The sequence below is a fragment of the Lethenteron reissneri genome, chromosome 17 (genome assembly GCF_015708825.2).
Source record: "Lethenteron reissneri isolate LAM-NWPU_2019-01 chromosome 17, ASM1570882v1, whole genome shotgun sequence".
Lineage (NCBI taxonomy): Eukaryota > Metazoa > Chordata > Hyperoartia > Petromyzontiformes > Petromyzontidae > Lethenteron > Lethenteron reissneri.
The window spans coordinates 2,717,281-2,731,074 of NC_083795.1; the positions used below are offsets into that span (position 1 = coordinate 2,717,281).

The 13,794-nt window shown below is 43.1% G+C and overlaps 2 protein-coding genes across 5 annotated transcripts in view; one reads left to right on the forward strand and one right to left on the reverse strand.

The window, feature by feature from the left end:
• Positions 1 to 13,794, forward strand: part of KCNIP2 (potassium voltage-gated channel interacting protein 2) — a 366,907-nt gene that overhangs the window by 166,673 nt on the left and 186,440 nt on the right. The gene's annotated exons all lie outside the window — the stretch shown is intronic.
• Positions 8,071 to 11,138, reverse strand: LOC133343196 (uncharacterized). The gene is made up of 4 exons (XM_061552634.1): positions 11,128 to 11,138; positions 10,833 to 11,066; positions 10,616 to 10,718; positions 8,071 to 9,744 (listed from the first exon to the last, which is right to left on the reverse strand). Exons 1-4 carry the CDS (start codon positions 11,136 to 11,138, stop codon positions 9,436 to 9,438), a joined length of 657 nt encoding a protein of 218 aa, XP_061408618.1. The 3' UTR covers positions 8,071 to 9,435.

The window sequence follows — 13,794 nt, forward strand, 5'->3', positions numbered from 1 at the left end:
GAAGAAACACATCTTGAGCAAGGATTTTTGGCAGATCTTGGCTGTATATGGAGCATGAGAATGTGCCAGTACATCCAATAAAGTGTTTGATTTCGGGGACAAAAATAATAAGCATTCAACAATTTGCCATGCGGGAGGATTTTGCGGTGGGTGATAAGAGGCCCATAGAATAGCAGGATCTAGTCTCCCTTTCACACTGATACACCTTCACCACCGTCATCACACGAAACTCAAAAGAAACCCCAAATGCGACTGCGGAGACCCTGACCAAACTACAGAGCACACGATGATCCGCTTGCCAATTCCACAAGTTCAACGTAGGTGCAGCAGCAATTCATTGAGCCATACATGAAGCCATCGCCATAGGCTTTCAAACTTGGATATACATCTCGAAGTTGGTGATTCGTTATGCCACAAGTCTCTATGATCACAGTATCCGTGTGCCACGCTCTCTCCAACTGCTTTCATTGCTGGCCCATTGCCTCTACTCAGGGGCCCGTGCTGGTCAGCATCTTTAGCCACCGGTCATGAAGTCCAAACATGTTATGCAATGAAATGCAATGACATGTAGCTGCAATGAAACGCTCCAGGAGATCTGTAGCAGTTGTATGTATTTGTTCTCGTTTATTCATTTGTGTCTACTCCACACGAGGAGGCAGTAGATCTTAATACAGGTAGGAACAACAGCTCCACACTTCCCACCAGGGATTATTTGTCTGTCTGCCGTGCATAGCCACGCCCTCGATTTGTATTTCATAGAGCGCTTCGGGCGGGCTCAGCACCACGTGACGCGCCGCCCCACGCAGCTTGCACCGTGTGACACAGATCGCACGAATGCGCCGTCCAACCAAGTTCCTACCTGCCCACTCCGAAGGAACGTGTTAAGGCAGCCACGTGGTCAGCCGGCACCAACAATTGCCCAATCTCTGTGGTCATCTACATATTAAGATGTTCTGGGCCAATTAATGAGTTCTTTTTTTACATGTGGGAAGGAACTTTGAACACCAGGAGAATCCACACACGTGGGGGGGGGGGGGGGGGGCAAGTCTCCAATACAGACAGACAGGCGAGGTCCACATTTGCTCTTACTGCCTTCTGCTGGAAAGTGTTATGGTACCTCGACGCCCACTGGAAAGGAGGTTCACAGCATTTGTGTGGTCCACCAACTTTCACTGCCTCCGCAGTGCTGGATTAGAGGCGTGCGCCACCACCACTTGGCTTGATTTCTCTTCAAGCAGATATATTTATTTTATTCTGAGTGACAACTGGTTATGAATACGCCTTTCCGTCACCACTTGTGGTCAGTGCTCAGCTCCGGTTGTTCGCACCTGTGGACCTTTCTTGTGTTTGTAGTTGGTCGCGAGTTTGATGTGAGATATATATTTTTCGCACAAATGATCGAAGTAGTGGAAGTAATCAACCCATGAGGAAATGATTGCAATATGAAACTAAAATGTCTGTTTTATTCCTAAAGACTGACCTCCATCAATTATCCATCACAGAAGTTCGACTTTCGGCAATTCAACTTTGTGTTAGGTGTTTTTCTGTGGTCGTGGAAATGTCTGGTAAGCTCGTGACGCTGCGTGTGCTGTCTGTCAAGGCTGCACAGAAGTCACCCGGTTCTGCCATCTAGTTTGTGGCGAAACCATACTGTTCTCAGGAGCTGTTCTTTTGTGTCTTTCCAAATTTAGCCACAGACCCCCATCTGCGCGTCAGCTGTCTCAAATATTCACCCACAAGTAAGAAACCTGTCAGAGCAGAAATCTTGGTTCTGTGAAGCTGCGTGTTTTCCGGTGACACAATCTGCCCGACGGATGATACAGGTTGAAGGTTACCGTTCGCGTATTTGGAATACTAAAACGGAAGCTAATCTCAATGCAGTATTTTAATTTTTTGTTACCATTGAAAACAGATCCCGAGGGAAATGTACATGTGGCACCATGATGATACGCAAGCTGTGTGCATTAGTGACAACAGCAGTGACCTATGTGCTGTAGGCAGTTCGTACATTTAGCGCAGCTGGCTCTGTGCTTTAGTAATTACTGAGAGAATTTCTGCCAAAAGGGGGAAATCACGTGATAGCTCCGCAACACTTTTGTTTCAGCTCTTTGTATTCGCCACACCGGTGTGTGAAACGTTGTTACCCGTGTCGCGTGACGAGTGCTTTAACTACCACCATCCCCTACGCATACAATCAACAAATACTCGCTGAGGTTTCAGCAGCTACAACCGCGAAGGTAAACATCGGCGTGGTGCTGCCCAAAACCACGGCTGCATCGTCTTCCCACGAGGATGATGGAAAGACGGGAAATGCGAAAATGAGAGTGTTGGTGCGCGCACGTGCATTGTATTGAGCACATGCTGGCAAGCCGAGATCTACGCCGTTATTACATTTAGCCAATTCTGTATCCCTCCTGGTGACATTTACTGGGAGCTCCGTGACCATGACCTTTGACATGGAAATCAATCCATGCGTGGAGCGTCACTGAAAATATTGTCAATAACTGTCGAACAGGGCAGGGCAAATTATATAAATAGCCAAACTGATTCTTTCTCGTCCCCTTTCAGGCGTGGTAATTTACGAATAGGTTTGGTCAATCGCAAAATTCATAATCATCAGCCATGTTCTATCTCCTGCTGACTGAAGCCCAAGGCCCAAGTCCCACGTGACAATCCATCACCCTCCTGCAGAGGAGCCACTCCAATGTGCTCCTACCCCTGTCGTGGTCGTGGTGGCGGCGGCGGCGGTGGTGGTCCTCGTGGATGTATTCCCTGATTTGGCCGCCACTCTTGTCCATCAGCCATCGTCCCGTTCAGCGCCGTGTCCTGCCCAAACCCACTTACTTTCCTTCACTCGATATGACGCCTCATTTCATTTTGTGTTTGTTGCCCATCACACGATGTGTTCGCACTGTCTCTCGGTGTAATTCCAACCGTGCATTTATTCGTGCTGCTTTGCATATATATATTAGCTTTTGTTTTACTTTCTTTTGTCAGCGTTTGTGATCCATAGGTTATAGTGGGTTATATGCACCAATTGAAAACGTTCAGCTTCAGGCGCAATGATGTGATGCTTTCGAATCACAAATTATGTGTTGATAGCCCTTAGAAGCTATGTAGTGAAAGACCAGACACATTGTGCTCCTTTTACCAAATGCTAAATTATTTATTGCAAATTAATTTACAAATGCCATACGGGGCTGGCAATAGCTTAAGATATGCAAATTGTACACATTTTATCGATCCTATTTTTGTCTTCGGGAGTGTCATTTTACCATTGTATTGATGTAAAAATACTGAATTAATTTAAAACAGCAGAAATGTTGTTTGAAAATCATTAAATTACTAATCGTTCTTGTCAGGTGTTTGAGTTATTTTGTTGATGACTCTGGGACATATTCTTTGGTTCTTTCGGTAAAGTCACGTAGATAGAAATAATTAAAATAAAAACCACGACGTTTCGATTGCAACACAAGCGGTCGTCATCAGGAAAAGGGGGGGGGGGTAGCTTCTAAAGGCCTTAAAGAATTCCTGCAGTCACGAAAGTTTTAAGTCAAAACTCTGGGACATTTATACTCGGCTTCATGCACTAACATGCACATATTATGTCGACAACATATACGCATGATATTCTATGTTTTACAATTTTCCAATAAAAATAAAATGTGGATCTATAAAGTGTATCCATGTGTCCACATCTTTGTCGTACAAATAGAGTGAAGACATGCACACGCAAAGAGATTCAAGAGGGTATTTTTTGGATTTTTCAAGGAACAATGGGTAGAATGTTATGCCAGAGGCAACCTTATAATAGAAGATAAAATGAAGACTGTGTAGGGAGAGATGGTCGTAAACAGAATGGAAGGGGAAAGTCTCCGGTCTGGAACTGAACATTCGGCGTTTATGTCAATAGCAGAGTCAATGATGTGCTCACACATTAATTGTACAAGCTATCCACGCAAAGCGTATGTAAGCAAATGCACGTTTATTTTTTTGGCTCCGATGCAAAAGATAAAGTAGTACGGCCGTGCAATGGATTGTCACGTGTTTGCTTATTGGTTATCTGAAAAAAATAACTTACTCGGCCCGATGTATTGCAGCTTCTCACACCGGCAGCTGCCAATGGCTCAGGTCTCTCTGTATAAGGGTCTGCGCCAAGTGTTTTGCCATAACCTTCAGTCGTTCTGAGAGAACAAAGCGGGGAACTGATACGAACTAGATCATGGGACCTTTTTGCCAGTTTCAAAGCATGGAAAATAAAAATAAGTTTTACCCTTTCTGGCAATAAAACAGGTGTTGAGATGTCCAAACACCAAATAGAAACCCTTTGCAAGGAATCGAGCCTGCATGAACAACACGTGCTTGTGGTGAACATGCTCACATGGTATAGCTGCTCACCCTGAGCTATGCATGCTCTGGAACGTGCATTGTCTTTGTGCTGTCCGTCTTTTGGCGTTCTCTGGTCTGACACCGGTGAGACGAGGCCCTAAAGAAGGTTGCTGTCTCTGGTGTAGGCCAATCAGTTATTATAACATGCAGACAAACATCCTCTGATAATTATCAGATAATTAATTATCTGATAATTATCAGAGTCAATGATGTGCTCACACATAATTAATTATCTGATAATTATCAGGGCATGTTTGTTTGCATGTTCACCACAGGTACGTGTGGCTAATGCAGACTTCAATCCTCTCTCTTGTGTTTGAACATCTTAACACCTATTTTATTGCCAGAAAGGGTAACAACCTATTGTTAATAACAGCTATTTAAGATGAGTATTGTTATTGTTGTTTCATTTCCATGGCAGTCTTTGCTAAACGGTGGATTTTAACCTCTTGCTTATTTGCAAACTGATTGTCTCTACAAGTGGACTCGCCCGTGCCTGCTTGGCAGATTTAATAATACGATATAATGAATCTGTACCTCGGTTTCTTGGGTTTTCACCAGAGATATTCAGTAAGGGCCTCACTGATTTGAACTCTTTGCTCCAAGTTGTGTAATTTAAATGGCAAAAACATTTGGCAATAAGGCCTTCCCGTAAATAGTAGACATCCAACCTGCTAAGAGCTAACCTGCATTTGAAATATGTAATAATTAAACCACATTGTGGAGAATTGTAATAATGGTGAACACCTCATTGTGACACATTGGTAGAGATACAAACATGGGGAGCCGTTATTTTGAGAGAGAAAAAAAATAATCGACGTAAAGATATTTGACTGAAAAGTCAAATGCAGTGTGTGGAAATACAGTATATATACACACATTATTTTTATTCAAAAGTACATCAATTTTTTTTATTATCAGTTCCTGAAATGCGTATCAGTTGTCATCCTAGCATTATACACGTTACCGAAATGGGTAATTCACTCTACCAGGCGAGAATGTATGACCTCTACCACATATAATTTTGCCTTTAAAGGAATCGGTGTCTATAAGTAGCCCAACATGTGAGATGATCCTGCAAAATCCGTCACACAGGCACAACAACCCCATACATTCTGGGGTTGAAGATTGTTTTTTATATTGTTCTGTTCACGTGACCTTTAGAATCTGACGGTGTGACTTCTAACATTTTATAGATCACGTAAGCGGCACAGCAAATGGGAAATTCCCAGCAGTTCGCTCAAACCCACTTGCACCTTGTGTTGTCAGCCGCACATCGATTAGGAAAGAATATCGTGATACCCTAAAGAGTCGCTTACATAAATGTCAAGCATTTCCTCATTCTTGTAGTTGTATTTAAACGTGCATTTTAACTTGTTTCAACGTATGAACAACGTGATTCCATGCCAAAGTCACACGTTTAACGTCTCGTCAGTGGCATTTTTAAGAATATTCAGTACAGAATATGTAACGGCAAAGGTGCAGCCCTGCAAGGTATTGCTAATGCCACTGCTGGCAGAACAGCCTCCACTCGAGGCCCTAGATAAGCCCCTCAAGAGGGTGCCTGGCCTTCTCTTCCAGCCTGGCCAGCCAACTTGGGAGAGGTGAGAGATACCCACACTCGACCCCACCACACACGTGACCTACTCACTAATTTACCGTGGTGTACACATTTATCATGCTGGGTGTACGGAGGTGGAGGGGAGGGGGCTTTTCGCAACTTGCACCAAAGTTTTCAACTAAGAGATAAACTCAGCGACCTCTGGACTGTAGGTCCACTGTGATAACCATTGCACGATAGGAGAGACCAGCAATTACATTTCAATACGGTATCATGTCCATGTGTAGGCTTGTAATCACCTGGCAAGTTGGTATTTAGCAGTGAGAATGTATTTTTTTTTCTTTATCTGAAATGTCGTTTGACCTTGAAGTGTCTGTATCACTTGTAAACTCCGGCACCCTGGTCGCGCCGCGTTGTTAATTAGAGGGAATTGTTTTTAATGCGGACGAAGCCTCTGGAGCCCTTTAATTGTTCGGCATGTTTTCAGTTGTTGATTTTATTTGCCCCCCTCTCCCCGCACGCCGCACTGCATGTACTAATCCCGAATGCATTTGTCAACAGTAATGGCAAGGCTCTGATCCAAATGCAGAAGCCAATTATTTCGCTTTAATTATTTAGAGCCATTTAGTGAAAACTTTATGATTATTAATTTTCACCCACAGAACTTGGTACTGTATCGGCTTTCTATGCACGTCTACGCATTACTTCAAGACTGCAGACCCATGGAATGATTGGATGTAGGTATATTGAACTTCTTTTCGCACCGGACGTCGCCAACCGTGCTAATCCGAGGTTTGCCAACAACTGCCGGTAAGAATATTCTTTGTTCTTTCGGTAAAGTCACATAGAAGGGAAATAATAGAATAATAAAAATAAAACATATAAAATAAAATTATCACGTTTCGGCCACAACACAAGTAGCCGTCCTTGCGTTGTGGCCGAGAGGTCGTGAGAATTTTATTTTATTATGTTTCATTTTTATAATTTTATTATTTCCCTTCTATGTGACTTTACCGAAAGAACCAAGAATATGAATCCCTGCAGTCACGAAAGCTTGAAATCGAAATTTAACTGCCGGTACGAAGCTGAGGGTGCCGTCACTAAGGGTAGTATCAGATTGTTATTGTTGTTGTTGTTGTTTTTTTTTATTGTAAGTTTAAGCTTCTGAGTAGGAGGCAACGCCACGAGGTCACGGCGGCCATGGCTGCTGAAGCCACCACACCAGGCCGTTCCTATCACCAGATCCACATCTGCTGTGCATTTGGCGTCTCCGAGGTCTGCTCTCACACAGTATCTCGCCATCTGGCTTTGGGATCTTAACATGATTCAATAGCAAACAGAAAGTATTTCGTGAATTATGTGAAAATAAATCAAACAAAAATTCGCTTACTCGATATACGACTTGTTAAGGTTGCATCATACCGTCCTGATCAGCTGATGTCAAATCGGATTCTTTTGCTGAGCGGTCGGATGTGAATAAATTAACGTGGATCGGATCCTATTGGCTAAGAGTTGTATCGAAGTCATGATCAATCGCGATGGGTTCAGATCCAATCAGGCTCATACCAGGCACCCTGCTATTTTTTGATTGAATACCTCTTGTCACCTTAATTGTTTTGTTTTGAAAATTTCATAACAATGTAATTTGAAGTTTGAAATATTTTTTGTTCGAAATCTCATAAAGTTCCAATACCAGTCAGAATATAGTGAAACCTTACAGGATAAAAACAACGTAAGAAAAACTCACTTGTAATTGCGAGTGTACATTTTAGTGTGCCGGTGTAGAAAGGCAACTATGATTATTGGCTTCATTCCCTTTTAAAAGCGTGGTATATTTTGAATTATTTTGTTATCCTTTTACGCTCATTGGATCCTAATTGTGCTAACGTTTTGAGACGAAAAAAATCCACTGAGAATTATTGTGGTGTAGACCGAATGGCTCAAAGGGCTATACCAAATAAATGAAACTGAAAACTGAAACCACGTGTTAGAATGCTCCGTAGAAAAAGATGTCACAGAACTGCTTCTGAAAGCTCTTCGAGTGACATCGTATTCACACTGGGGGATGTGACACTTTGCCAATCCTGCTGCCAAAGAAAGAATTGTTACTTGCATGGTAGTCAAATATATATTTTTTATTATTAAAATTCGAATATAAACACATTCAGTTACACATAATTTTGTAAATGTTTCTTTGTGCAGCCATAGATGACCAAGCAGAGACCACTAAACTCCTGCACCTGATACTCTGGTTTGATCATGGGTGAGTGCACAGCTTCAAACCCAGGATCTTAATGGTGTCAGCTCTATGCTTTGAATTTCTGAGCCACCTGGCCAGAGTTTAATCAAAAAGGATTTGTACGTTCTACTCGTCAGCTTGTTTTGTACATTAAACCCTATCTCGAGGTTCAATGATGTAGGCGATGTGTAGCTAGTAATACCCTTGTAATATCTCAACCCAGGGCACTGAAACCATTCAGTGTCTGTCAATGCAAAACCAAAAGGAGAAACAGTACAAACATCTGAACTGACACCTATTGTGTTGCTTGGAAATCATTACAATAGAGGCGCTGGCACGTACATTTATTTTCTGTTTCTTCACTCGCGTACAAACACTTCGCAATGTTGTTTGATTTGCACGTTACACGCTTCACCATGACGTGTCCCAACCCAGCTTTGACAGTGGCACACAGCATAGCCTAAATTAGATTGTCTAAAAAGTATCGCAGCATATTGATTGCCTGACATGGGCATGAGCGTCACCGTCTCCCCTTAACAAGCCATCTGCCGAGAGCGCACTCATAAACTGTACCAACCACAGAGCGTGGATATCTGTGGCGCTATTACCCGTGACCCTTTGTAATCCACAGTGTCTGGCAATTATCTACGACTCGCTTCCTCGTATCCACAATGCCTGCCGGTAGGAGGAATGAATCGACAGGACTGAGTCGTGGGTACTACAATTATATTATTCATGTCGCCCGCATATCATGTTAAACGATGTGATTGTAAGTTCTGCTATCACCGTTGCTGTAGTGACTGCCACCACTGTCGTTGCTGATGATAACAATGCTGGTTGATAATTATTTGGTTCTTTCGGTTAAGTCACGTCTAAAGATAAAATAATAAATTAAATTAAATAATAGCATACGACGTTTCGATTGCAACACAAGCAATCATCATCAGGTATAATGAAATAGCGACATAAAATCTAACCAGAAAACTATAGACAGACATATTAGCAGACAGATATCACCAAGATACATAGAGGGAGCAATTAAGATTGCTGGTTGATAGTTACCTACACGATCGCCTACCACTGTTGTAGGGATGTCTTCCTGGGATTGTATCATGGTGGAACCCAGAGGGGATGCTTCTGTAGTTGTAATGTTTAGCGCATTTGACCACCGATCCCTAGGGCACCAGTTTGATCCCATCTCCCAGAACGATGGATTTAAATGGGTGCACCACAGTCGATATGGAGGTCACACGCTTTTGGGCAGAGTGTGGTCGTACTCGCACTTTTCCCCAAATGTCTGGCCAGCATAGATGATGCACGTATGTTGAACTTCTTTCACACCGCACGCGGCCAACCGTGCTAATAGGAGGTGCGGGAGGAGCTGGTATAAACACCGGCTCGAGAGAGGCTTTCTTGAGGAGGCCTTTCCACCTGCAAATGCTAATGAGCGAATGATTGCAGGGCTGCACCTTAGCCTTTTGGAAGGCGGAGAATTCAGCGGCCACACAGGGAAAAAGCACGCGGTGATCTCAGATGGTGCTGAACGTGCAACGAGCTGTGGGGACAATGATGACGTTGACGTTTTATGACAATGAAAATGTCAATACCTTTCCCGTCGACCGTCCTCATTAACAACCACGAAACGCAGAATATGAGAGTGCAATACCCTGCACTGCCGTGAGCTACAAATAGTCCCCGTTATACATGAATATTGTGGATACGCTGTAGTGTGGCACTGCATGCTAAATGAAGTATATCGAAAATTATCATGGATAATAGGAAAATAGGAATGAACAAGATGATGTTTTTTCCTTCTCCACAAAGCAAGCAAAAGTTGGACAGCTTTTCAACATTCCGGTTGACTGAAAAACCAAATAAATTTGCATATTGGCAAAAGGCGCACAACTCAACACCATGTGAGACTAGGCTCTAAAGAAAGCTGTCTCGGGTGTGGACCAATCAATTTTAAGGACAGTGCATACATTATCAGAGTTATGTTTTTTGTTTGCATTACGACTGCAGGTGTTGTGGTCAATGCAAACATGACTCCTTGTAAAAAAGGTGTCAGTTTTGTTGCCAGATAAAAGGTAAAAAAAACAATTATCATATTTTGTTACTGGCAAATGAGGTACCAATGGTGCAGCTCCATATAGTTTTCGACCTTGTGATTGCTCAGGAAGCCACCAACCACTGCGACAAAGCTGTCCCAAGCCGCTTTCTCCTTGCTAGTGAGCTTCTTGGCTGAATTCATTGCACTCCAGGATCTTCTTTATCTGTGGTCCGACGAAGACACCGGCTTTGACCTTTGCCTCAGACAGCTTAGGGAAGAAGTATTGAAGGTACTTGAAGGTTGCCGACTCCTTATCTACAGCTCTGACAAATTGTTTCATAAGGCCCAATTTGATGTGCAGTGGTGGCATCAGCACCTTCCGAGGGTCCACCAGTGGCTCCCACTTGACGTTGTTCCTCCCCGCAGAGAACTCGGTCCACTGTGGCCAGTCCCGCCTGTGGTAGTGCGCCTTGGTGTCCCTGCTGTCCCAAAGGCAAAGATAGCAGGAGAACTTGGTAAAACCGCCTTGGAGACCCATCAGGAATGCCACAATTTTAAAGTCTCCGATGATCTCCCAGCCATACTCATCATACTTCAAGGCGTCCAGCAAGGTCTTGATGCTGTTGTAATCCTCTTTGAGGTGCACTGAGTGAGCCAGGGGAAGAGACAGGTACTTGTTACCAGTATGGAGCAGCACGGCTTTGAGGCTCCTGGATGAGCTGTCAGTGAAGAGGCGCCACTCATTCCGGTTATAGGCGATTCCGATTGCCTCGAATAGACTGGTCACATTGTGGCAGAAGCAGAGCCCATCTTGACGGGTGAAAAAGCTGCAAAAATGTCAATTTAAAGCTTTCGTGACTGCAGGGATTCATGTTCGAGATTATTTGCGGTAAAGTCATGTAGAAGGGAAATAATTAGGACGCTGTCTTTCCGACAGCTCTGTTCTTCACCTGAGGACGGCTGCTTGCGTTGTGGCCGAAACGTCGTGAGAATTTTATTGTTTTATTTTATTATTTTCCTTCTACGTGACTTTACCGAAAGAACCAAGAATAAGCTGCAAAAAGGTTGGTGACGCTTCCTCTGATCTGTGACTTGCACACTTTAAGCCAAAAAGTTCCACTGCTTGAGCCTAGACGTCAAAAGCTCGGCATTGGACTTGGTGAGACCAAGATCTCTGATCAAGTCGTTGAGGTCTTTTTGGTTGCAGTAGTATGTGTTTCTCTCCTCAGCTCCACCTCTGAAATTGTCATTTGTATCTACAACGTCTTCCTTGCTCTCTGACTTCCCGCTCTCTTCTAAAGACGGCTGCTCTCTCTCCGGAGGAGTGGGTACGGGGAGCACATGGCAGTGTGGCACCGGGGCGATGGATGAAGGAAGGTCCTGATACGTGATAGCAGGTGGATTCTTTCCAGTCCGACGTTTGGAAGGGTCCACCATGCAGAAGTAGCAGTTGCTTGAGTGGTCAGTGGGTTCCTGCCAAATTCTTGGGATAGTGAACTTCATGGCTCTGTTTTCCCCTCTGTACCATCCTACAAAAATACATTTATTTCACCCATGACTAATGTGTAAGAGATTATCGCAACATTTTTCATATATGATATATTTTGTCAATAACATTGAAAATTGTAAAACATTACAATTTTTTAAACTTTTACAATTTTTTAAATTTTATAACATAAAATTCCGAGCAACAATTGTCCATCTTACCTTCCAGAGTTTGTGTTGCATTGTTCGCAGGTGAAATGATGTGCCCAGGGTTTGTCTTGCTCCCCGACAAGCATGCTGAAATATGTCCTTGTAGGCCTCACACATCTTAGCAGATGCTTCCACAGAGTACTTTTTCGCTCTTGTCTTGATAAATTGGCCGCAGACATAGCAAAATGCGTCTGCCGGATGCTTGCAGCCTCTTGATGGCATCTCAGAAAAATGCAGATATGTATCCACTTAGGCAGCTGGAACTAAATTGAACTGGTGGGCTTTAGGCCCCTGTATTTATACTAATATTTATATTACTGGAAAGTTCTAGAATGTTCTAGAAGTAATTCCAAGTTTACTCACCACTGAATCTATCTGGGATGTTCTGGAAAATAGTTACATTTCAAAATATCAATGTCCTGGTCACAAAAGCAAAGTTCTGGGGAATAATAGCCATTTTCTGTACTTTTGGGGCATAAGCAATTAGGAAATAACACTTACTACCCAGGAACAACAAAAATAATTGTTACACAGTGTTATCAATGTGCTGTACCCATTTATACTGGTTAAAAAAAGAGTCACGGTATTTGTGGTTGGTTTTAAACAATTATATTTTCCAACTCAACCTGCTTTATTTTGTGCTCACGGAGTGACGCCGCAGCTCCATATATTGACCCCATGAGAGGGTTGTTTGTTCGTTGAGGCTATTTATAGTAAGACTCCGTGTCTGTTTGTTCCACTTTTGTAAACAATGGGTGCATTTGCACGGCTCGTAGCTGCAGCCACAGTAAGAGGTACCCTGGATGTTGATGTACTGGGTCGGGGAAATACTAAGTGGCAGATAGACCTCGCTTACATCAAGTCCTGAGAACATCGCCTCTGATAAGGGGCTGTCTCCGTTTTTTAATTCGTTAACTTATAACCAATGGCACTAAAATAGAAAATAGAGTATTCTATTGAGTCTCACGGAGCATAACTTTATATTCCCTGATGTCCACTTCATCCTAATTGTCACGCGTAAGGTGATAGGTAATGCTGGAAAGCTTCACTGAACACGCGATTAACTTTGCTAAAGCATTATCGTTATATCGTTGAAACGGACCGGTCTGTTTCTTCACATTTCTCGAGCGGAATAGCTAAAAAATGTGCAGCAGCTACGCCGTCTTGAGCATTGCAGGGATTCCTGTCAGATTACAGGCGTGCAAGGAAGCTCATTCGAGCAATTTCCTTAATAAGCACCTATTCTTATACGCTAGTCATAGTTTTTTTTTAGGTGTCTGATGATGCTTTAATGATATGGGGTCATTGCATGTGACACGTGGATAAAGACGATTTCTTGAACTTTTGGTCAGTTGCCGGTGCAATTGGCCATGCACCGAGATTGGAAAAAAAAACACCCACGTTTAAAAAGAAAACAATTATGGGCTGACAATCGGTGCTTCGAAGACACAAAACTCACCATACAAATTAAGTAGCAATTTCCCCCTTACTTCAAAGTGAGCCCTGACACACACCAAAAAAAATGGCTCTTGCTGCTGTTGACATTTCCAGTCGGAGCGAATGTGTTTTTTTTATGTAATGGCTTCTTAACTGTGGAGTTGACAACGATAATTGTGGTGTATTTTAAAAGGTGGTTATTACAATCTAAATGTGGTCAGCGAATAATTCGGCGCTATGAGATGGCTAACACACTGCTCTTTGCATAACTGGTCTAAATCCACACGTGTACGCTCACAAGCACATGTATTTACGCTATCAGTAGGCACACACACATTCCTACTATAATGAGCCAAGAATGTCTGTTTGTGTGTAACGCGCGTGACGTCACTCCACATGCCGTACCCCCCCCCCCCTGTCATG

Excerpts from the sequence above, each read along its gene's own strand:
- LOC133343196 (XM_061552634.1), bottom strand. Across the intron at positions 10,719-10,832 it reads ACCTTGCTGGACGCCTTGAA|GGACACCAAGGCGCACTACC; the intron begins GTATGATGAGTA and ends TTGGGACAGCAG. Across the intron at positions 9,745-10,615 it reads CACTGGTGGACCCTCGGAAG|CTCGTTGCACGTTCAGCACC; the intron begins GTGCTGATGCCA and ends TTGTCCCCACAG.